The sequence below is a fragment of the Vanellus vanellus genome (genome assembly GCF_965231255.1).
Source record: "Vanellus vanellus genome assembly, chromosome: 1".
Classification (NCBI taxonomy): domain Eukaryota; kingdom Metazoa; phylum Chordata; class Aves; order Charadriiformes; family Charadriidae; genus Vanellus; species Vanellus vanellus.
This window is the reverse complement of record NC_138905.1, coordinates 222,556,381-222,579,295: the sequence shown is the minus strand read 5'-3', so window position 1 is coordinate 222,579,295 and position 22,915 is coordinate 222,556,381. Positions and strand designations below refer to the sequence as shown.

The window sequence follows — 22,915 nt, the reverse complement described above, 5'->3', positions numbered from 1 at the left end:
AATTGAGACTCCTATCACAGACAAGGCAAATGCACTGCTAATAATAGACCCAGATGTAGCTTGGATTTTATTTTCAATGTGGGTCTGCCAGGAAATGCGGACTCCAGGACGAGAGAAGTAATAAATGAAGAGGCCGTGCTAGGTCGTTTATTGTCGTCCCCCAGCTGAGCGTACAGCTGTTTTGGTCAGCTCTGTGCCCAGCTGTATGGGCTGGCTGGTTCACATGATGCGGATATCTGCCTGCGAATTTAGGGTTGCACATATTTGATTTCACTCTTTGAGTCCTGGCTCATTGAAAACTGACAGCTTCTGAAGTCTTCAGATCTCCTCAAGAACCGAGGGCGTGTGATCGCGTGGCTGCTCTTTAGGTGAGGAACTAAAGCCGGCACTGGCCACCTGCACGATACCTTTATCTGCACCGAGCAGCCTCCACTCCACATTGTGTTATCAGACCACTCCGGCGACTCGCTTGCTGCTGAAAGGGGCCCGTGGGCCCTGCCTGGGATTCAGAAATTTAAAAAAATGAATGATGCCTCCTAGGACCCTGGGGCAAAGAGCCGAAAGGTGACTACAGATGTGAACCACCCCAGCTGGGTCATGGTGATGGGCTTGTGCCACTGCGTGGTGTGGCTCCGGCGGGATCAATAAACCAGTATCGATCTGTAACTGGAATGGGCCAGAGGTCTGGATGAAGCCTCCTGGGCTGCCTGCAGACAGATCCAAAGTCCACGGTCTTGCCTGGATTCCCTAGACCTCATACATCCTGTCTTTGCCTTTCTGAGCGTGGGAGCACAGCTTCACCTGAAGGCTGAAAACGGGAAAAACACCTGCGTAGTTCAACGGCAGGTGACACCCAGAGTCAAACCTTTGGTCAGACCCTGAACTGGTGGGAATGGATATTGCTGGTCTGGTTGTAACATGGTGGGTCCTGCTGTCCTTGTGCAAGACATTTAATGCCCAAACAGGGGAATGGCCAGTGAAGTGCCTGCCTTACTAATACTGTACACACATTAAAGAGCACGGGAGCCTGGCCCCAGTCACAGCCGGCACCAGCATCCCACACAGGTATGCTGCGAAACCTGGAGCACGGGGAGGTCACCTCTTATTCGTTAACACCAACTGTGGCTGCATGTCCACAGACCTCCAGCACAGGGTTCAGGTGTGGAGGGACTGGACTGGGGGGCTGATATTTTCCACACTTCTGCCTGATGAAAGATACCTGCTTAGAATGGACAGGGGCTTCTCCGCGGGTCTGTGTGTCCAGAGCTGCAGAGCTGTGGCCAAGGGCAACAGCACTCAGCATTCCCAAGAGTGTGCTCCCGTGCAGAAGTGCTAAAGTTCATAAATGAGGTCATCTACCCCATCAGAGAAATACTCCTCAAGTTTAGAGAGCCCATAAGTCCTACAGAGGACTCAGAAGTTGGGTGCTGGCGGTGTGAAGGTGTTGTAAAGCACCTTTCACATGGGTCAGTGCCCACTGCAGGTCATGGGGTGACATGGGCATGCCGGTGGTGAGCAGGCAGCCATGGGGGGACAGAGGGGGAGATAAGTGGGTGTTGTGTCCTGAGCCAGCCTGTTAAGCAAGTCACAGGGCTTTTTCCTTGAAAACCACACCTCACTGCAGACTGACCACTCCATGGACAGACCGACCCACCACCGGCGCAGACCCCCACCCCAGCCCCAGCCAATGGCCCCACGGCGCAGGATGGGGAGGAGCCGCTGGTGGGGGATAAAAGCCTCCCCGGGGTCTGCAGCTCTGCTACGGGGTCTGTGTCCTCCTGCAGCTCCCAGCAAAGCCACCTGCCACCATGGTGCACTGGTCAGCCGAAGAGAAGCAGCTCATCACCAGCGTCTGGAGCAAGGTCAACGTGGAGGAATGTGGCGCCGAGGCCCTGGCCAGGTAGGTCCAGCTCCCAGCTCCCAGGCATCTGCTCAGCTGCACCCTGGACAGAGAAACCGTGGCAATTGCTTTTGTGAGCGTTAACGTGTCTGTGTGTCTGCTTGTGTCCCTCCGTCTCTCCCCAGGCTGCTGATCGTCTACCCCTGGACCCAGAGGTTCTTTGATAACTTCGGGAACCTCTCCAGCCCCACCGCCATCATTGGCAACCCCAAGGTCCGTGCCCACGGCAAGAAAGTGCTCACCTCCTTTGGGGAAGCTGTCAAGAACCTGGAAAACCTCAAGGCGACCTACGCCAAGCTGTCCGATCTGCACTGCGAGAAGCTGCACGTGGACCCTGAGAACTTCAGGGTGAGATGTGCTTGGGGCTTGACCTGCTTTCCCTCCCTCCTGCAGAGTAGCTCAGTGCCTGGAGGGTTTCAAACAAGCAAAAATAACATATTTTAGTTATGAAACAGAGAGGGGCTGTGTTGGGGGTGAACTGGAGGAGAGGGGAAGGTTGGGCATTTGATAATAGCAAGGAAATGCTGGGCTCCAGGCTGTGAGGGGTTTGGGGACAAATACAGGAAGGCGATCTGAAAGCCTGGAGGCTCGTGCAGGCACGGCTTGAGAAAAACTGGAGAAGGATGCCAGGAGGCCAAGTGGGGCTGAGTGCGGAGCGCATGGAGGGAAGTCCCGGTGTGTTGGTGCTGCCAGAAGCCTCTCCCTGGCACCTCTTGGCCCCGAGGATGGGCACCACGTCATGTCTGCTTTTTGCAAGGCTGGCAGACATGGGAGGAGAGGGAAAAGCAAGTGTGGGGTGGTCAGGGGCTGGCCACGGGTGGGAAGAGACACAGACTGGGATCAGAGACAGAGAGGACAGGTCTGAGCATGGGGACAAGGTCAGCAGAGGAGGGAGGGGAGAAGGAGGGGAATGAAGCAAAAGGCATCAGGGTGCAGGGGGCTGAGACGTCCCTGTGGGTGAAAAGAGGGAGCTGTTTAGGGGGGAAGGGATTGAGAGGGCTGAGTGCGGCTGATGGTCTGTTTCAGTCTCTGTTTAAGCCTGACTTTGGGGATGTAGCAGGTAGACCTCATACTAACCCTCTGCTCAAGTAGGCATGGGGTTTCACAGCAGAAAGAAAAAAAAAAAAAAGAAAAAAGACAGAAAATGTCTGGAAACAGAACCCAGAGGCTGGAAAAAGCCACTGTGAGAAGAAGCAGAGTCAGAGCAAGTGGATAGTGGTGCATATGGTCAGCACAGGACTATTTTCCCACACAGAATTCAGAGCTTCCCTGGGTCGCAGTGACCGGGACCCAGCAGAGAGCTGAGTTCCCCGCAGCCCCTGGTCCCCAGGTCCTGCGCAGGGCAAAGGGATGTTCAGCACCATGCTGACCCGATTTGCTTCCTTCTCCTCTCCAGCTCCTGGGAGACATCCTCATCATTGTGCTGGCCACACACTTCACCAAGGACTTCACCCCTGCCTGCCAGGCCACTTGGCAGAAGCTGGTCAGTGTGGTGGCCCATGCTCTGGCCTACAAGTACCATTAAACCCTCCGGAGGCAGATGTGTCTGTAACAGTCAATAAAAACCCCCACATTTCCTGGACTTCTTAGTGTGCTCCTGTGTGTCTGCGGCTGCCTGTGGTGTGGGAGGGAGGGAGCAGGGTGCATGAATGGGGGAAGACGGTCTCTGGGCTGCTGGGAGCATCACGGTCCGGAGGCAGTCAGGCTGGCCAAAGGGGAGGCTACTTCTCCTGGCTATTTGGGCTCTCTCCGAAAGGCATCAGCCTGCTCACTGCTGCCCTTCCCTGCCTGTCCTGGACCGCCACACACAAAGCGATGCTGGGGTGCTCCTGGCATATGGAGCTCCAGTGGGACACCTAGGGACACTGGCCTCTGAACCAGCGATGGGCACGTCCCAGCCCACCTGGTACCTCTGAGCTTGCGGGTGGGGGGATTTCCGATCTATTCTGTGCAGACGGTCAAGCTGCAGGGCAAGCAAGGGGTCCCCTGGCCCTGAACCTCTCAACCTGTCATGCATGCAAGGGTATACATCTGTAGAGATTCAATGAAGCCGGCTCAGATTAGGCAGACATTTGGCCCTCCATGTTGTAGTACTGATGTATTTGTAAGCATACTGATGTATTTTGAGCATTTTCTGAACCACTCTTGTGCATTTTGATCAGAATACGATACCTAAAAGAAAATGTGTATGATCCCAAGAGAAGGGGATGAGGGCAGGTTTTAAAAAGGACTGTTCAGGGCTTTTTTTTAACTCAGATTGGCTTAATGGAAGAATGTTTTTTCCACTGGAATGGAAGGATTCTGTGTAAGTGCATCAGTTTCAGCAATATTTTCCAGGAATAACTTAAAAAGCGACAAGGGCAGACATGTCGGTGTCTCAGAATGATGAAATCCTTGTTTTGCATGATTTAGGAATAAATTTTCTGCCTTTCTCCTGATAAAGCAGGGATTTGCACTTCCAACCCCTCTATCCTACACAGACAGCCTGTCTCACAGGCAAAGGAGTGCCGAGAACATCCTGGGGTGGAGGAAAAAAAAACAACAACAAAAAAAACCCAACCCAACCCAAAACAAACAAACCAACAAAAAACAAAAACAAAAACAAAAAACAAAACAGAAACCAGTCCAGGTTTCCTGCAGCACATCACTCTCCTTTCAGTGAGCAAATAGGCATTTCAGCATGATTTCATGATTTCAGGAGTTAAGACAGTTCTCAGTGTCTTGTTCCAGTTAGTAGAAAAGTGCAGTTCAAAACCTTAGAAGTTGCCACCAAACAGAAAAGGTCTCCTGCAGCTGAGGCACGGGCAGACATGACATTAATAAAGCGACTATGGGTGCATCCAGCAGCCCACACTCTGTTCGTGTGTTTATACCTCTGTGGCCCAAACCAGCAAATGCTTGCACAGTGGCTGTGGATCTCAGCAATATGTTTTTGCCCCCGTGTCCGTGAATGTCTTAATTGGTCTGTTCCTCCTCTCCCACCCTGTGCCATGGACACATCCCAGTGGTGATGCAGAGTGTGTCCTGCTCCCTGACCATGCACTACGGCCAGTGCCAGGATGGTCCTGTCGGCCTTAATCTGCAATTAGAGGTACAGGCAAGGGGCAGGATGGGCGCTGGTGTTGCAGAGCCAGTGTGCCAGGCTTTCCAAGTGAGAGCTGCCCCTCTCTTGTGTGAACCGAGAGCAAAGTTATAAAATCACAGAATCTTAGAAGGGTCTGGGTGGGAAGGGACCTTAAAGACCATTCAGTGCCACCCCCTGCCCTGGGCAGGGACACCTCCCCCCAGCCCAGGTTGCCCCAAGCCCCATCCAACCTGGCCTTGAACACCTCCAGGGATGGGGCAGCCACAGCTTCTCTGGGCAACCTGCGCCAGGGGCTCACCGCCCACACAGGAGAGAATTTCCAGATCAAAAGTCCCTCTCCAGCTTTCCTGGAGCCTCTTTAGGGACTGGAAGGTCTTCCCAGAGCCTTCTCTTCTCCAGGCTGAACCCCCCCACCTCTCCCCACCTGTCCTCTCAGCAGAGGGGCTCCAGCCCTCCCAGCATCTCCGGGGCCTCCTCTGGCCCCTCTCCAACAGCTCCGTGTCTCTCCTGTGCCGAGAGGTCCATCCCCAGCCACGTGGCCAGCAGGGTGAGGGAGGGGATTCTGCCACTCTGCTCTGCTCTGGTGAAACCACCCTGCAGTGCTGCAGGGAGCACCAGATGGTCACCAGGATCCCTCTGCATGGTACAAACAGCCTTTTGGAGTCCAGAGACCCTTCGAAGTGGTTCCAGCCCTCCATGGCCTCACCAAGGCAGATGCACATTCCCATTTTGCTGTCTGCTGCTTCCACTCAAGGGAGAAGGAGGGAGCTCCTGCTCTCAGCTGGGAGACCACAAGATGCTGGCACAGAATGGAATGAGCCTAGACAGGGCTGTTCAGTGGGGAAAGAAAGATCACAGCAAATAAAGAGAGAATAAAGCCACCCTGAAGACCTACTGGCTTAAGACACAAGAAATCGCGTGTTTCGGAGGAGAGGGAAGAGGCTGGCCAGGATCCAGAGCGGCAGAGGCTGGGTACGGCTGCCACTCCTGCTGATAAGGGCTCTGGTAAAGCTTGGCGCGGGACACTGCCTGCTGCAATCAGAGTGACCAATAAATTCTGCTTCTTTCAGAAGGGCTGTCACTGTAGCTGCCCTTTGCCATTGTTGGGATGGTTTATTTATAAAAAAGGGAAGGTTCCTGTCTATGGAAGTGGACATGGCCCATTCTGGGGGACTTAGGGGATCTTTAACCCACACCAAAGGGAAGAGCTGCCTGGAAGGATGCTCAAGGGAAGAGTCCTGAGCATAGCGAAATCCATCCCAGGCAGACAGCAAAAGGGGCCTAGATTTCCTGCTGGGATAAGGATGCTGCAAATTATTGCCATGGGTGCACTAGGGGAAAGGAGATCTCCCTTTGACTCTGTGAACTGGAACAAAGCTACAGAAATCGCCTCTACTTGGTATGTTGTGATGAACATTTTCCCTCCCACCCTGTGCCACCAAGCAGCCCCCTCAAAAGACAACCCCTGCGCTGGGAGCTCTGAGCATCCAAAAGTCGCCAGCCAGGCCTCTGGCCCGAGGCCATAAAGCAGGTGATTTTAAAATGTACTTAAAATGAACCCTTTCTTATAAACATGCACAAGTCCATGGGACCTGATGAGATACATCCACGGGTCCTGAGGGAACTGGCAGATCAAGTTGCTAAGCCACTAGCCATCATATTTGAGAAGTCGTGGAGGTCTGGCGAGGTTCCTGCTGACTGGACAAGGGGAAACATAACCCCGATTTTCAAAAAGGGAAACAAGGAAGACCCAGGGAACTACCGGCCAGTCACTCACCTCTGTGCCTGGAGAGATCATGGAGCAGATCCTCCTGGAAACTCTGCTGAGGCACATAGAAAACAAGGAGTGGATTGGTGACAGCCAGCATGGCTTCACCAAGGGCACCTCCTGCCTGAACAAATTTGGTGGCCTTCTATGAAGGGGTTACAGCAGCACTGGGCAAGGGAAGACCAACTGATGTCATCTACTTGGACTTGTGCAAAGCATTTGACACTGTCCCACACGATATCCTGGTCTCTAAATTGAGGAGACATGGATTCGACAAATGGACCACTCGGTGGATAAAGAACTGGCTGGACGGTCGCACTCAAAGAGTTGCGGTCAACGGCTCGATGTCCAAGTGGAAAGCAGTGACGAGTGGCGTTCCTCAGGGGTCAGTACTGGGGCCTGTACTGTTCAACATCTTTGTTGGAGACCTGGACAGTGGGGTCGAGTGCACCCTCAGCAAGTTTGCCGATGATACCAAGCTCTTTGGCAAGGTAGACATGCTGGAGGGGAGGGATGGCATCCAGAGGGACCTGGACAGGCTGGAGAGGTGGGCCCAAGCCAACCTCATGCAGTTCAACAAGGCCAAGTGCAAGGTCTTACATCTGGGTCTGGTCAATCCCAAGCACAAATCCAAGCTGGGCGGGGAATAGCTGGAGATCAGCCCTGAGGAGAAGGACCTGGGGGTGCTGATTGACGAGAAGCTCAACAGGAGCCAGCAGCGTGCGATCGCAGCCCAGAAGGCCAACCGTATCCTGGGCTGCATCCGAAGAAGTGTGGCCAGCAGGTCAAAGGAGGTGATTCTGCCCCTCTACTCCACTCTCGTGAGACCCCACCTGGAGTACTGCATCCAGCTCTGGAGTCCCCAACATAAGAAGGACATGGACCTACTGGAGTGTGTCCAGAAGAGAGCCACAAGGATGATGCGAGGGCTGGAGCACCTCTCCTGTGAGGAGATGCTGAAAGAGTTGAGGCTGTTCAGCCTGGAGAAGAGAAGGCTCTGGGGAGATCTGTTTGCGGCCTTCCAGTCCCTAAAGGGGGCCTACAGGAGAGCTGGGGAAGGGCTTTTTACTGGGGCATGTAGCGATAGGATGAGGGGGAATGGCTTTAAAGTGGAAGAGGGCAGGTTCAGCTTGAACATTAGGAAGAAGTTTTTCCCTGTGAGGGTGGTGCGGCACTGGAACAGGTTGCCCAGAGAGCTTGTTGAGGCCTCATCCCAGGAGGTGTTCAAGGCCAGGCTGGACGTGGCCTTAAAATCATAGAATCATAGAATCATAGAATTGTCTAGGTTGGAAGAGACCCTTGGGATCATCGAGTCCAACCATCTACCCTACTCTACAAAGTTCTCCCCTACAACATATCCCCCATCACCACATCTAAACGTCTCTTAAACACATCCAGGGATGGTGACTCAACCACCTCCCTGGGTAGTCTATTCCAATGCCCGACCACTCTTTCTGTGAAAAATTCTTTCCTAATGTTCTGTCTAAATCTACCCTGTTGGAGCTTGAAGCTATTCCCTCTTGTTCTGTCATTAATTACCTGTGAGTAGAGACCAGCACCAACCTCTCTACAGTGGGCAACCTGGTCTAGTGGGAGGTGTCCCTGCCTATGGCAGAGGGGTTGGAACTTGATGATCTTCAAGGTCCTTTCCAACCTAAACCATTCCATGATTCTATGATTCTATGAAAAATAGATGAGATGGATGTATCCCCTGGAGAAGCCCCGAGCAGAGCACAGGACTGGGACTGTCGTGCCGTTGTGTTCTGCCACGTGTCTCTCTGCCGTCTCACAGCGTACAGGGATGCTTACAGCAAATGCTCGTGGGGTCCTGGACGAGATCACCCTGCCATCCCTGCTGGCACCTTTGGGGCTGCATCCGCCTGACTGCGAGCTCATGCCTCTGACAGCGCTATGGACCACTGCCCGACTGTTGTAAACAGCCTCTGGGCCTGCCCAACATAGCAGGTTTCCTTAAAATGTCTTTGTGGCTGACTAATCTTAAAACTAAAAAGCCCTTGGAAGTCTTTCGCAGCGAATTTAAGCTTATGCATTTTCCTCCTGTCAGCTGATGACTGCCTCGTGGCACTAGCACAATTGCTGGGGATGATGTGAAAAGCATTTTGAAGGAAACACTTGCCAGGATGGGACGATGTTCTCCGGCAGGGACACCACCAGCGCGGGAGATGCTGCTGCCCACAGCAGAGAGCGAGGAGGAGACGCGTAGGCTGGGGAGGAACAGGGCTGAGAGAGAAGGAAGGAAAGATAAGGCAAAGCTCAGCAATCCCCAGGAGTTGTTCATCCATTGCTGCTTCTCTTGGTTTGGTATCTCGCCTCACGCCTGGGAAGGGCACTTGAAACTGCCCTGGTGGGCTGGTGCATCCGAGGTACCGCAGGACTGATGCCACCAGTTCACCAGTCCACTCTGCTAATAAAGAATCTGGAAGCTGTGTCCGCAGAGCAATTTGCTGACGTTACAGCCTCCCTCATTTCTTACGTCTGTATTAACTAAGAGAGCACGTGCACGAACCAATTTGCACACATAGCAGAACCAGAGTTTCAATTAGAGAATTTAGTTTGAGATCAGGTCAGCAGTTACAGCTGAAGGCAGAGCTTGGTACCTGCCTGTACCACAGACTTCTTGCATGACTTTAAGTGCATCAATGCATCCTACAGTGCACCAGGACCCTGTTTGCAAAGTTATACTGGTAAGAATACTTTTAATCTTTGACAGCCTCCCCTGTTAATAGGAAACACCTTGGATTGAGATGCCCTGCCAAGAAGGAGGGTGGAAAAAGTCGCAACTTCCAAATTTGTAGTAATTGCCAGGAGTAATGGTATTGACCAGAGGTAAGGCTGGAAGAAGTTATTGACAGTTTTGTTTGGAGCAGGCAGATAAGAGACAAGATAGTGCTCTTCAGATTTGTACAGACAGTTGCCAAGAAGACAAGAGGACAGACTTCATCCTGCCCACAGTGAGAGATCATCCCTGCAAGGCTGTTTCTTAGGGCTGAATTATTTCATGTGAACAAGCAATCTGATCAAGATAGCTCTACCAACAGTAGAAATGCTGCTTTTCCAGGTCAGCTTATTTCTGCTGGTGTATGAGGTATGCTATATACCAAAAGAACTCTTTTTTCTGGTATAAGTGGTGTTGGCACGGAAGAGTTTGTCAGTGCTAGTGCCTGATATAGCAAAAACATCCAACTTGTGCCATGCAGACAAGGTTTTATTGCATGTGTCTGCTAGCAGTCTGAAAAAATAAGCATGGTTCCCTATTTGGTTCTGCCTTTTATTTGGTGTACACCCCATTTCTGATTTGGTCAGGCTCAGAACTGTTCCCCAAAGCCACCCAGTTATTAGAGTAAGGGACAATCATCAGCCCCATACAGTAACAAGGCATTCAAAATCTAAAATAAAATGAATGCTGTGTTGTCCTCTTCCTGGAAGGCCAGCAGATAAAATTAACGTTGGACTGGTTTTGCACAGTATAGCCTGGTCCTAGAGTCCTGTTGGCATCAGGTGGGACTGGCTGTCAACATGGGTAATGTGTCTGGCTTGTAGTCCTCGTGGGACTAAGACTAAGGACTACAGGGTAACACCATGCTCTTGAGAACCATAAGTCAGAGTCATGCCTTGGAGGTGGATCCACTTTCCCTGATGAGAGGGAATTGCACTAGAGATGCAAAATAGAAGAGCTGAGACTCAGAACAGCATCGACAACAACCATGGACAACGATGATGGACAACAATTCTGAAGCTCTTTGCTAGGGCAGACAAGAAAGGAGGGGGCCTCAATTTGGGAGTGATCATCCAATCCGTGTTTCCCAGTACGCCTCTGGTCCTTCAGGCTGGGGTGGGTGATGCCTAGAGCTGTTCAGGATGAATTCCTGGAGCGCAGGGGACCAATGCACTGTTAAGAGTCTGAAAACACCGCCAAGGCAGAAAGTGCAAACTCTTTGAACATCACTGCCTGTCTTCTTGGGTCTGCACCGCGTGTTCAGCCCCCAGCCTCTATCTGCCTCTGCAATACTGGAAAACTCACAGCCAAGGAGGAGCTGTGCCGGCAGCTCCACCTGCGCTCGGGGCTGCAAATACAAGTGCATGGGTATGAGATGATGCTTGTCCACTCAAAGGCAGAGGGGGGAAAGGGCCTCTTTTCCCCTTGGACAGCATCCAAAATTGCTATCTTTCCTTCTGCAGCCCAGCTCCCTCCCCAGCCCCAACCAATAGCTACGTGAACTGAGATTAGAACAAGCCGTTACTAGTGTATAAAAATCCCTGGGGCAGACTTTGGCTCCACTTCCTCGTCATTGTTTAGGGAAGCCCCAGGAAAACCCACTTGCTCGCCACCATGGTGCACTGGTCAGCAGAAGAGAAGCAGCTCATCACGAGCATCTGGAGCAAGGTCAATGTGGCCGAATGTGGTGCCGAGGCCCTGGCCAGGTAGGTCCAGCTCCCGGGCATCGGCTCAGCTGCACCCTGGACAGAGAAACCATTCCAACCACGGGAGCAATAACATGTCTGTGTCTGCTTGTGTCTCATGTCCCTCTGTCTCTCCCCAGGCTGCTGATCGTCTACCCCTGGACCCAGAGGTTCTTTGCTTCCTTTGGCAACCTCTCCAGCCCCACCGCCATCATCGGCAACCCAATGGTCCGTGCCCACGGCAAGAAAGTGCTCACCTCCTTTGGGGAAGCCGTCAAGAACCTTGACAACATCAAGAAATGTTTTGCTCAGCTGAGCAAGCTCCACTGCGACAAGCTGCACGTGGACCCCGAGAACTTCAGGGTGAGCTGTGCTCAGGCTCCCGCCCCAGCTGGGCAGAGGTTTTTGTTCTCTGGAGAGGGCTTTAGGGGTCTCTGAGGTGTCTGACAGTCAATGAGACCTAGAGACAAACCCCGAGGCTGCCTGAGCCCGGGAACCTGCTGAGGGCAGAGGCGGTGGAGGGGAAGGGGGAGTGAATGGGAATATTTGGGGAGAATAGAGAAGAGTTATGGGGTTGAGAGCTGTGAGAGGAGGGATGCAGGCAGGCGAGGTGGATGGGGATGAAACACAGAGTCGAATACGTGCTGGCAGGAAGCAACGTTGGCTTGGAACAGCGAGAGACCAGAAGGGAAGAAACCGGGACAGGGTTTGGAGGGAAGAGCTGAGCTTGGCTATGATGGAGCGGTTAAACTAGGAGAGAAAATAAACACAGCCACTTCAGCAGAAGGAGGGAATCTGAGCCAAGGGAAAGCAAGGGCGAGGAGGGATATGAAAGGAAAGGATAAACCCAGTTGAAGCAGAGGGAGGATGCTGCACAGCAGGCAAAGGAAGGTGTTCGGGGAGGAGGATCCAGCATACCCAGGCATCCTGGTGAGAGCCAGCGATGCAAGCTGTGCAAGGAGCCTGGTGTTCTGCATGGGGTTGTGATAAATCTATTCCTTGCTATGTGATGAATTCCCCAATAACCGGTGTCCACACACGAACACCTGGATGGTGCGATGGTGGGGAGGGAGGTGGGGAGCAGCACCGGGCTGACGACTTCTCCTTCCTCTAATGCCAGCTGCTGGGTGATATCCTCATCATCGTCCTGGCCGCCCACTTCAGCAAGGACTTCACCCCCGCCTGCCAGTCAGCCTGGCAGAAGATGGTCCGTGTGGTGGCCCACGCTCTGGCCCATGAGTACCACTGAGCCTCCCTCAAGCATTCGTGCCCAGAGATGCCTCCATCTCACAGCGAAACATCTTCTGGTTCTGCTGGTCTCTAATTGCCAAATAAACACCAACTGCTTCAGCCATGAAGAGGTGTCTGCCTCTCTGTGGGAATGGGGTGGGGGCCACCCCGGGGTGCTGGGGAATGGGGGGGAATGCTCACACAGACAGGGCAACACGAGCCACGGTCTCGTCTATGAATTTGTGCAAGTGAGATTCATCTAAGACAGAGAATCCAGGGGAACATTCAAGACAAAAAACAAATGAACACGCTACAAAATACAAACAGGAATACTCCGATGCTTTTTCGAGACATCAGGTAACATCTTTGAGTTTAATGTTTTAAGTCTTTCACAGATTAAGTAGAACAAAACTTTGTACAACAGTGTGCAGTGGGAGGAGTGGCAGTGAGATTGGGTCCATCATCTTTAAGTTCCTTCATGGAAGAAAAAATGCCTTTTTTTGTTGGTTTGTTTTTTTTGTTTGTTTGTTTGGGTTTTTTGTCTAAAATATTATAATTGTCAGATTATTAAAACCAGATTGTAATAGACACAACTGTCTATTATGGCACAAAATATGCCAAGAACAGTAATTTCATGTATAGGAAGGGCAGAGTACCCGGTTTCACTGGCCCTTGCATCTAACTTTCCAGAAACAAAATTAAATTCCCTGAATAGTCTCCATGCCACACAGAGGACCACAGCCCTCACCAGCCTCCTGTCCTCCTTGCAGACTGGCAGCATCCCCACAGCACCGAGAGCAGCTCTGGGACGTGTTTGGGGTTTCTGGGTGGTGAATTCCTCCCGCCCCTTTATCAGGGAGAAGGCAGAGCGAATAGCTCCAGAGCAGATCTGCGCTGCTCAGCATGGAGGGCTGGCAAACAGGGTCACCCCCCCCCCCCCCAGGCCTGGCCCCGAGGTCCTTTGGCCAAGACCTGAAGTGAGCAGGCAGAGAACGGAGCAGCCATCACAAACAGTGGCAGCCCACAGCCCATGGCCAATGTCAGCACGTTGCCCCATGGTCATCCAGACCCTGTTGGACCATCTGGCGTTCCTCTGCACTGTCTGGGTCCAGCCCCATAAGCTCCATCCCTGGCCCCAGCGCCTGCATCCCGCCACACTGCCTCCAGCCCACTCTGCTGGTAGCAGGAGCAGATGTGCAGCCCCAGGAGACCCAGCTGCCTCTCCCACCACTTGGGAGGACCACCGCTCTCCCGGTTGCCAAATCCTGCTGTGCATCTGCAGAGACCCCCACATACCCAGTCGTCCCTACCTCTCCTGGGCACCCTGCGAGATAACAGCCTGCACACAGTTGGTGTGGCCTGAGTTGGAATGATTCCCTTCCAGCCTTGCTGGACCTTTGCAAACAGGCTCTTTGAGACAGGATGTCTCTCTGACTGCAAGCCACTGCTCATGGTTTTCTTAGTGTTACCCTAAAGTGAGCAAACCTTGTCTAGTGGAAGGTGTCCCTGCTCATGTCAGGGGGGGTGGAACGAGATGACCTTTAAGGTCCCTTCCAACCCAAACCATTCTATGATTCTAGGAAACTGTTGAATTGCTGGTAGGGAAGAACAAGGAGAACCCAAAGCCTGACAGGTGCTGCAGAAAGAGGACAAAGAGAAACCGCTTGCACATTACTGGTGCATCCAGAGGGAGGAACCAACAGCCCCGAGTCCAAGACTTCTGCCTTGCAGCCGTGCAGTCCACCGTGGTTTGCACCATCCAAGGGGCACCAAGCCTTGCACGCACCTTCCTCCCAGGGCTCATGCAGGACGCGCGCGGTGCTGTGTTCAGACTTGGTGTGGAGATAAATGCCACCCTTCAGCGGAGCTGGAAATCAAAGAGAGGGGGAGGGTGGCTGGCCAGCCCGTCCCGTGGTCGATCTGGGCATCTTGCCCTGGGGCCCCACCCTGACACCACGTCCCCTCCCTTGGGGTGCCAGGGCCGCGGGCCCCCCCGGGGGCCCAACCAATGGAGGGGTGCACCAGGAGAAGGAGGGGCCCGGAGGAGCGTATAAAAGTGAGGACGGGGAGAGCCGCTTGCCAGCGTGCGATCCCCTTGGGAGCAAGAGCCAAGACTTCCTCCGTACCTGCCGGCAGCCACACGCTACCCTCCACCCGACACCATGGTGCACTGGTCAGCTGAAGAGAAGCAGCTCATCACCGGCCTCTGGGGCAAGGTCAATGTGGCCGACTGCGGTGCCGAGGCCCTGGCCAGGTAGGTCCAGCTCCCGGGCATCGGCTCAGCTGCACCCTGGACAGAGAAACCATTCCAACCACGGGAGCAATAACATGTCTGTGTCTGCTTGTGTCTCATGTCCCTCTGTCTCTCCCCAGGCTGCTGATCGTCTACCCCTGGACCCAGAGGTTCTTTGCTTCCTTTGGCAACCTCTCCAGCCCCACTGCCATCATCGGCAACCCCATGGTCCGTGCCCACGGCAAGAAAGTGCTCACCTCCTTTGGGGAAGCCGTCAAGAACCTCGACAACATCAAGAACACCTTTGCCCAGCTGTCCGAGCTGCACTGCGACAAGCTGCACGTGGACCCCGAGAATTTCAGGGTGAGCTGTGCTCCTCACCACCATGTGTCCTTGCACCCCGTCTCTGTGGGCAGTTTCTCTCTCAACCCTGAGTTGCCCCATGTGGGGGATTTACCCTAGGCAAGCCAGTGCAGGAGGAAGAGGGGCTGGTGGTTGGGGTGAGGGGGAGATGCAGGAGAGGGACAGAGAGGGAAGGAATCAAGCTGTGGCTTAGCAAGGAAGCACCAAAGGGGCTGAGAGGTGATGGTTACGGAGAGGCTGTTTGGAAGGTGCAAGCGAGGGTGCATGGGAGACGGGAAGGCAGCAAGGCGGTGGTTTTGGTGCGGAAAGGGAGGGGGAGAGTAAAGCAAAAGCAGTTGTTGAGCAGGAAGAGGTTTGAGCCAAGGGGAAAGTGAAGGAGCGAGAGAAGAGCTTGGCACGGAGGAGAAAGATGAGCGAGGAGCAGGACATGGCGGCTAGGTGCCAAAAGCAGAAGGGGAATGGGACCTCGAGGGAGAGAAAACTTTGGCTCCTGTGTCTTTGCAGCTGAGAGTTTCCCAGTGGGGAAGTAACCCCCACATTCGTCACCGGGGCTGGCAGCGATTTCCCCCCCGCGCCAGCATGAGCCAGGGCGCTTTGCAGCACCGAGTGCCGGCTCCCTGCCGCGCAGCAGACGCTCAGCTGTGTCTTTTGCTCGGGAGAAACTCCCAAACGAAGCCAGAAGGAAGAAAGAAAAAATTAATCCACAAAATTTCTTGAGAATTTTTCGTTGCTCTTCCCACAGGAGTATCAGAACCTGAATCTTTAGAGTAAGAGCAGAGAACGAGTTTAAGGTTCATCTTAAAAAGGACTCCAGGGAGACTTTTAAGCAAAATGCCCATAGGCTTCCCTGGGTCTAACGTGAATGCTTGTGTGGGGATCTGCAGGCTCCTGGGCATTGCTAACCTGAGGTGCTCTTGTCCCCCCAGCTCCTGGGTGACATCCTGATCATCGTCCTGGCCGCCCACTTCGCCAAGGATTTCACTCCTGACTGCCAGGCTGCCTGGCAAAAGCTGGTCCGTGTGGTGGCCCATGCCCTGGCCCGCAAGTACCACTAAAGAGCCAGCAGGAAAGCCCCGGCAGCATCCTCCAGCTGCATGTTGTGCACTAGCTGACATGTTGCTTTGGAGCCGACAGCTCGTAACAGCCAAATAAAGCTCATCCTGTGAAGTCTCCACTGAGTCCGTGTGTCCCTGAGAGGCTGGAGGGGTTGGTGGTACAGCGACCTGGGGCACCTGCAGGTGGACTGGGGGTGTAGGCTTGAGCAGGGTGGGCATTTTGCTCCCAGAAAACACGGTGTCTCTTTGTTCTGTGTGGTTTTGGGGGGGTTGTGTGGGTCTTGTATCTGGAAATCATACTTACGGAGCATTGGGTAGATACAGCCCCGCTACTTCTGCGGTCACGCACAGGGGAGTTTGCATTGAGGAACTAGTTGGTGTTTCACTGTGAAATATGCGTGTGTTCTTGAAGGCAAGGGTAACTCAAAGGATTCATATTTTTTAGGGAGGATAAACAAAGTGAAGACTTTAATCTACCCTGGCTCATCCCTGGCATAAAGCCTACAAGAAATTAGCTGACTCACACTGGCCAAGCAGCCAACTGGGTGGGGGTAGCTTTTAGATAAACATTTTGCTATCAAGACCTGTCCAGACTTTGTTTATGCACTTCTTTTTCACCCTGTGCCGCCCAATCTGCAGTTGGGGAGGAGGAGGGGAGGGCAATCCTGCTAATAGTGGTAAATATTAATAATTTTCTGGATGTATCAATCAATGCTGTGTGCACGCAGAGCAATTTGGGTGTTTAAGCATCTGCAGAGCAGGACTCTCTCGGGTAGAGTTTGTTCTTGGCATGGGAAGCACCGTCTGCCTGGTCTGGGCTGAGCGTGACGCAGTAAAAGCAATGGTTAGCCGAAAGGACGTACTCATTTTTCCAAGGGAGAAAAGAGGGCAAAGCTATATATCCCAGTGTCTCTGACACCCTGTTTGCACTGTCCTCCCCCTGCTTCATCCACATTTGTGGGCATCCTACTCTCTTTCCTGACCCACTGGATGGTATTAAAAGCCCCCCGTGACCCATAAATGCCCCTTCTCACACATGTTACTCAAAGGAAGAGGTGTTTTGTTTATGGTGTCAAGGCAGACCCTGAGAAGGTGAGAAGGTGTTTCGTACCAAGTCCCAAAGTGCTGTCCTCCCCGCAGCAAGTCTGGGCAGGCGCAGAGTGCAGTGTCTCGGTCAGGTGTCCAGGGTCACAAAAAACCCAGATTCTTATGTGACTTTTCACAGGTTTCATGGTAGACATTCGTAGACTTTCATATGAACATATTGTTCACAGACTTCAGGCAGAAATGAGGGAATTATTTGAACAAGTAGGTCTCCTCCTGCAAGCAAGGTGTCTAGGGGTAGAAGTGAGCCGAGCCGGTTAGACCCTCCAGGTCGGGACAGCAGGGGAGGGCTGGGCTCTTCCCACTCTTGGCGTTCCTGCTGGGGTACCCCTCCCCGGGACCAGGGATGAGGGTTTCCATCCCCTGCACCCAGCAGCATGGCAGGATGGGGACCATTCCCCTCGTGATGCCCGTGGCTTCGCTCCCCATCCCTAGCTGGGGAATGACACCCTGGTCCCTGTCCACCCAGCAAACAGGTCCTGCGGGAGGTCCTCTCCCCGTGCTGCTTTGCCTGCTCCCATTTTGTCTCCTGCGTGGTGGCAGAACACCACTGTGGGAGCAGACAACCCCCCCGGGCAATGCCTGGTGCAGCACGGCGCTGGCAGCATCGCATGTCCTGGAGGGGCTGATAAGGTGGTGCAGGAGGGTGGGCACCAGTGGCCGCCTGGCAGCATTTTGCCTGGGTGTTCTTACCCCCATGGACACACCCAGGCAGCGCTCGACTGGATTTATCACCATACTTCCGCACACCAGCCCACATGCACTAGATTTTCTTGAGAAAAGGCAGATGTGGGCAACTCTAATGAAGATTATTGATCTCTATTCCATTGAAAAAAAGCCTACAACTAAAGGGGGAAAGAGATATTATCAGGATGAAAAATCTCCCTCAGTACCAACATCCAGCTCTGGGAACCCCAACATCAGAAGGACATGGAGCTGGTGGAGCGGGGCCAGAGGAGACCCCAGAGATGCTGCAAGGGCTGGAGCCCTTCTGCTGGGAGGACAGGCTGGGAGAGTTGGGGAGGTTCAGCCTGGAGAAGAGAAGACTCCAGGGAGACCTCAGAGCCCCTTCCCAGTGCCTAAAGGGGCTCCAGGAGAGCTGGGGAGGGACTCTGGATCAGGGAGGGGAGTGATGGGATGAGGGGGAATGGTTTGACACTGACAGAGGGGAGATTGAGATGAGAGATGAGGAAGAAATTGTTGCCTGTGAGAGAGATGAGCCCCTGGCGCAGGTTGCCCCGAGAAGCTGTGGCTGCCCCATCCCTGGAGGTGTTCAAGGCCAGGTTGGACGGGGCTTGGAGCAACCTGGTCTAGTTGAAGATGGCCTTTAAAGGTTCCTTCCAACCCAAACTATTCCACAATTCTATGATCCTATGATTCTATTTTCATTCTTTTAGTTGATTTTCCTCGCATTCCTGTATTTTCAGTAAAAGTCCAAGAGACTTAGCAGGAGGTGGTCTGTGGAGAAAGACAAGCCCCGATGTCTGCAGAGGAGCTTGGTCAGCTCTTTGGCTCTGCTGCAGCCTGGCCATCCAAACCCCCCACCTCTTACCCGCTCACTAGTCCAACAAGACCCAGTGCCTCTTAGCCCAATCCAGATCCTATGGAAAACAACGGGGGACAGCGAATTGCCCCAGGTGCCTTGGGATAAAGCTCACAGCCCCTGTGCTTTCAGCAAGGCTGTGTTTCTTGGGGTTTCATCCAGAAAATAAAAGGAGAGCCCCCTCCATGCAGGGGCGTTGCTCCTGGGGAGGGTGCATCACCCCCAGTGCGCTCGGGGTGTCCCAGGGGAGCGATTAACATGAAGCCCAAAAATCTCCTCCTGCCAAAGGAGACTGAGCACAGCCCGGCTGAATGTGGGGGGAAAGTGTGAAATACGGCAGCCTTTTCAGGGCAGGTTCAGAAGGGAAAGGCCCCGGGCTCCCCCTGGGCTGGACACCCCTGAGCTGAGTTTTTGCTGCTTTTTGAGCCCACAGCAGAACCTGCAGTGGCAACACCTTGTGTTCAAAGCCCAGTTCTCCTGCCCCTTATGGACGTGGATGAAAGCAGAAATGGGATGAAAAGGGTGATCCTGTTTGGTACTTGATAAGGGTGATCCTTTGATACTTGCTCCCTGTCCAGCAGCACTGCATCTGGCCGGTCCTTTTACATCTGAGGGGAGAACATTTGGGTGAGATTCTTCCTGCTCCAAAAGAGACAAGTAAACCGAGCATGTCAAGTTCTCTCACAGGAGGAGGACAATGGGGTTAATGCAGATTTCAGCTGCAGAGCCTGAGCACCCTCTGGACAACTCCAGCACGGCCCACAGCTCCTGGTGGTGCAACGACACTGGAGCCCTCTGGCAGCACAGGTATCTGCACCGTTTTCTGGTGGCAAACCCCTCTGGGTTGCTCTGCCACGGGCTGCGTTTTGGCAGGGGCATTCATCGTTTCTCTGAGAGAGGCAAAGACAAGGCTGAGTCTTGTCTCAGCATTTGGGAGGGCCGAGGCACGAGGCTCGCACCCCACGGAGCCCCATGCAGGCGTGTTTGATCGCGATGGACTATCGCACGAGGCTTGTGCAGCCCTTTCTCCTCAAAGGGGCCCATGTCTGGTGGGTGAAATGGAGAAGAGCCTGCATGGAGGGGAAGGGACAAAGCTCTTGAGCTGGGGATAACCAGGGGCCCCTTCTCAGCTTGCCACACCCTGGCCATCCCCTTCTGCTGCCCGGCCGGCCCGGACCCCCACCCCGGCCCCAACCAATGGCCCCACAGTGCAGGATGGGGAGGAGCTGCCGGTGGGGGATAAAAGCCTCCCCGGGGTCTGCAGCTCCGCTACGGGGTCTGTGTCCTCCTGCAGCTCCCAGCAAAGCCGCCTGCCACCATGGTGCACTGGTCAGCCGAAGAGAAGCAGCTCATCGCCAGCGTCTGGAGCAAGGTCAACGTGGAGGAATGTGGCGCCGAGGCCCTGGCCAGGTAGGTCCAGCTCCCAACTCCCAGGCATCTGCTCAGCTGCACCCTGGACAGAGAAACCATGGCAATTGCGTTTGTGAGCGTTAACGTGTCTGTGTGTCTGCTTGTGTCCCTCCGTCTCTCCCCAGGCTGCTGATCGTCTACCCCTGGACCCAGAGGTTCTTTGCTTCCTTCGGGAACCTCTCCAGCCCCACCGCCATCATCGGCAACCCCAAGGTCCGTGCCCACGGCAAGAAAGTGCTCACCTCCTTTGGGGAAGCCGTCAAGAACCTGGACAACATTAAGGCAACCTACTCCAAGCTGTCCGAGCTGCACTGTGAGAAGCTGCACGTGGACCCCGAGAACTTCAGGGTGAGCCATGTTTGCAGTCCCAGCCCCTTCCCTATGTCATCAGATTTGGGGGAAAGTCAGGTTTTGCTTTGAAACTGTTGGTGTTGCCTCCAACAATGCTGTCTAGGAGTACTGTCTTTGGCTGGTGGAGGCAGAGTCCCTGTGTCGTACCCAAGCAAGATGATAGCTTGTGCAGGACTGTTTGCAAGCATGTGGGTGACTTTCACACTAAAAAGTCCCATTTTTCGTACCAGCACAGCAATGAGGAGGAGAAGGTATTGGGAGTTTGTTGCCTGAAGGAGATCTGGTTGGGGAAAAAAGGAACAAACCCAGGGGAAGGTGCAGCATGGGCTGGCGGAGTCAGGGGCAGAGGGAAGCTGAGCAGAGTGTTGAAGGAAATCCTATAGCAAGATAAGCAGCTAGTGCGCTTGAAAACCTCAGGGCAGGTTTCTGCCTTGTCCAGCGTGGGCTGCCTGTCTGGATGGGACACTCCCTCCTCCTTCAACAGTTTTAAATAAAAATAGATCATTTTCTTCATTTACATCTAAAGAGACGAAGAACAAAACAAAGAAAAACAACCAGCATTTTTCAGGGTGGGTCTCAGCCAAATTGCTTTAGCATCCCCAAAATAGGGAGAAGTAGTTTCAAGGTTCTTTCTTGCATCTTTTTTTAAAGAATGAAGCAGATATTTTTTTCCCCCAACGCCAGAGTTTTCCATGGAAAGACTGAGGACCCCGTCATAGCCGTCCCAGGGAATGGGGAGCGAGCCAGTCCCCGTACCCAGCCTGCAGCCCGACGGCTGCTCCAGCGGGGCAGGGGGGCTGCGGAGGAAGAGGAGGACTGTGCAGCATGTGCGAGTCCTTTCAGGAGGGGAATCCAGCCACAGGGAGAAGTCAGGAGGAAGGAAACGCAGCCTGTGGGTTGCAGGGTGGTATCTTGGGGGGGGCTGGAGGGAAGTCTGCCACAGGAAAACTGGGGAGATAGAGAGCTTGCATAAATGAAGAAGGTGTTTAGAGCTAAAGGGATGGCAGGACATGGTGGGGTTGGTGGGGTTGTGTGCCGTAAGAGCAGAGAGCCCTCCTTGAGAGGCTGTGGGTCCAACAACTCAGCCCCAGCTCGAGGATGTCCTCTCCCTGCTCCGTGGTCTGCTGCCGCACAGCAGTTCAAGCAGCACTGACACTGTCTGTGTTCCTCTTTCTCCTCCAGCTCCTTGGAGACATCCTAATCATCGTCCTGGCTTCCCACTTTGCCAGGGATTTCACCCCCGCTTGCCAGTTTGCCTGGCAAAAGCTGGTCAGTGTGGTGGCTCACGCTCTGGCCCGCAAGTACCACTGAGCATCCTGGGACTGTCCGCGCGAGGAAGAGCGCCTGAGCAGAAGGAGATGCCCTTTGGGTTCTGACAGGCTGTAACCACCAAATAAACGCCTCCCAGCACCACGTCTGCAGAGTCTGCCTGTCTCTGTGCTGGGGAAGGAGGGGGGGAGCAGGGGAGTTTGTGTGGTCGAATGCAATGCCATCCGCGCGTGGGTGTATTTCTTGTTTCTAAGGGATGTTGCAGACAGAGTTTCCTTAACTCTGGAGTGCTCTCTCATGTGCGCTCCCTGCCAGTGCACACACGGGGGTCTGTGAAGAGAAAACCCATGCAAAGGGAATTGACACCCGGGAGTGTTTCAGAGAGGGTCATAGGAATAATGAGGGATTGCAAAGCATCCACATTTGTTCTCCCAGCTCTACATTAACATGAGATAAGTTGAAGCCAGCGCGATCCGGAGCACAGAGTTCCCAGCCAAGCCGTTGCTGCAGCCCGGGAGCCGGTGCCTGCCTTGCCCTGCTCTGGGGCTGGGGATGCACAGTCACCTCTTAGAGCAGCTGATACAGCAGAAAACCTTTGAACTCTGACTTTTGGGAGGTTCAGGAGATGTTCACTTCTACTAGCTGTATCAGCTGGCCTAAAAGGAGATACTGCTTCCCCAAGGGGGATTTATCATGCTGATGCACACGGCAGAGCCTCATCCCCAGGTGCCCACAGTCCCAAAGTCTCCCTCTCTCCAGACTGAGGACATTCAGTTCCCAATGCCACCCAGCAAACAAAACCCACCATGCTAACTGGTATCTGGGCTTTGCTGTGCCTGGGTCTCCTTCTGCCATCCAAGGGTCCTTTGTGGTGGATGGAGGCAAGCTGTGAGTCAGGCTTGGTTATTCATTCACTGGGACAAGGATGGCAAGTTAAATTTTTGTTAGCTATTTTATTATACAAAATAGGAGAAAAACATAAAAATGGTCAGGACTGTGTTTATCTTACTCTTAAATCTTGTCTCAAACCAAGACTGGAAATTCCTTGCACAAGGGGGCTGACAGTCAGTGCTGTTTACAGCGTCTGGCACAGCAGTGTCCTGGCTGTGATAGGATTTTCTGGAGTTACCAGGGAGGACACGGTTGTTTTGGGTCACAATCTTTCACCTCACCTGGGTTCAG

The 22,915-nt window shown here is 53.6% G+C and overlaps 4 protein-coding genes across 4 annotated transcripts; all 4 read left to right on the top strand.

Annotated features, from left to right (window-relative positions):
- Window positions 1–1,808: 1,808 nt before the first annotated feature.
- On the top strand, window positions 1,809–3,425 carry LOC309680658 (hemoglobin subunit rho; the record flags this gene model as incomplete). The annotated part of the gene is made up of 3 exons (XM_082494330.1): window positions 1,809–1,900; window positions 2,026–2,248; window positions 3,297–3,425. The coding sequence occupies 3 exons, from the start codon at window positions 1,809–1,811 to the stop codon at window positions 3,423–3,425; spliced, it is 444 nt and encodes a 147-aa protein (XP_082350456.1).
- Window positions 3,426–11,071: 7,646 nt separating this feature from the next.
- LOC309680640 (hemoglobin subunit beta-like) lies at window positions 11,072–12,523 on the top strand. Its single transcript, XM_082494306.1, has 3 exons — window positions 11,072–11,196; window positions 11,316–11,538; window positions 12,296–12,523. The coding sequence occupies exons 1-3, from the start codon at window positions 11,105–11,107 to the stop codon at window positions 12,422–12,424; spliced, it is 444 nt and encodes a 147-aa protein (XP_082350432.1). The 5' UTR covers window positions 11,072–11,104; the 3' UTR covers window positions 12,425–12,523.
- Window positions 12,524–14,473: 1,950 nt separating this feature from the next.
- LOC309680633 (hemoglobin subunit beta) lies at window positions 14,474–16,173 on the top strand. Its single transcript, XM_082494294.1, has 3 exons — window positions 14,474–14,659; window positions 14,779–15,001; window positions 15,928–16,173. The coding sequence occupies exons 1-3, from the start codon at window positions 14,568–14,570 to the stop codon at window positions 16,054–16,056; spliced, it is 444 nt and encodes a 147-aa protein (XP_082350420.1). The 5' UTR covers window positions 14,474–14,567; the 3' UTR covers window positions 16,057–16,173.
- Window positions 16,174–19,260: 3,087 nt separating this feature from the next.
- Window positions 19,261–21,872, top strand: LOC309680648 (hemoglobin subunit epsilon). Its single transcript, XM_082494318.1, has 4 exons — window positions 19,261–19,510; window positions 19,998–20,113; window positions 20,239–20,461; window positions 21,647–21,872. The coding sequence occupies exons 2-4, from the start codon at window positions 20,022–20,024 to the stop codon at window positions 21,773–21,775; spliced, it is 444 nt and encodes a 147-aa protein (XP_082350444.1). The 5' UTR covers window positions 19,261–19,510; window positions 19,998–20,021; the 3' UTR covers window positions 21,776–21,872.
- Window positions 21,873–22,915: the final 1,043 nt, after the last annotated feature.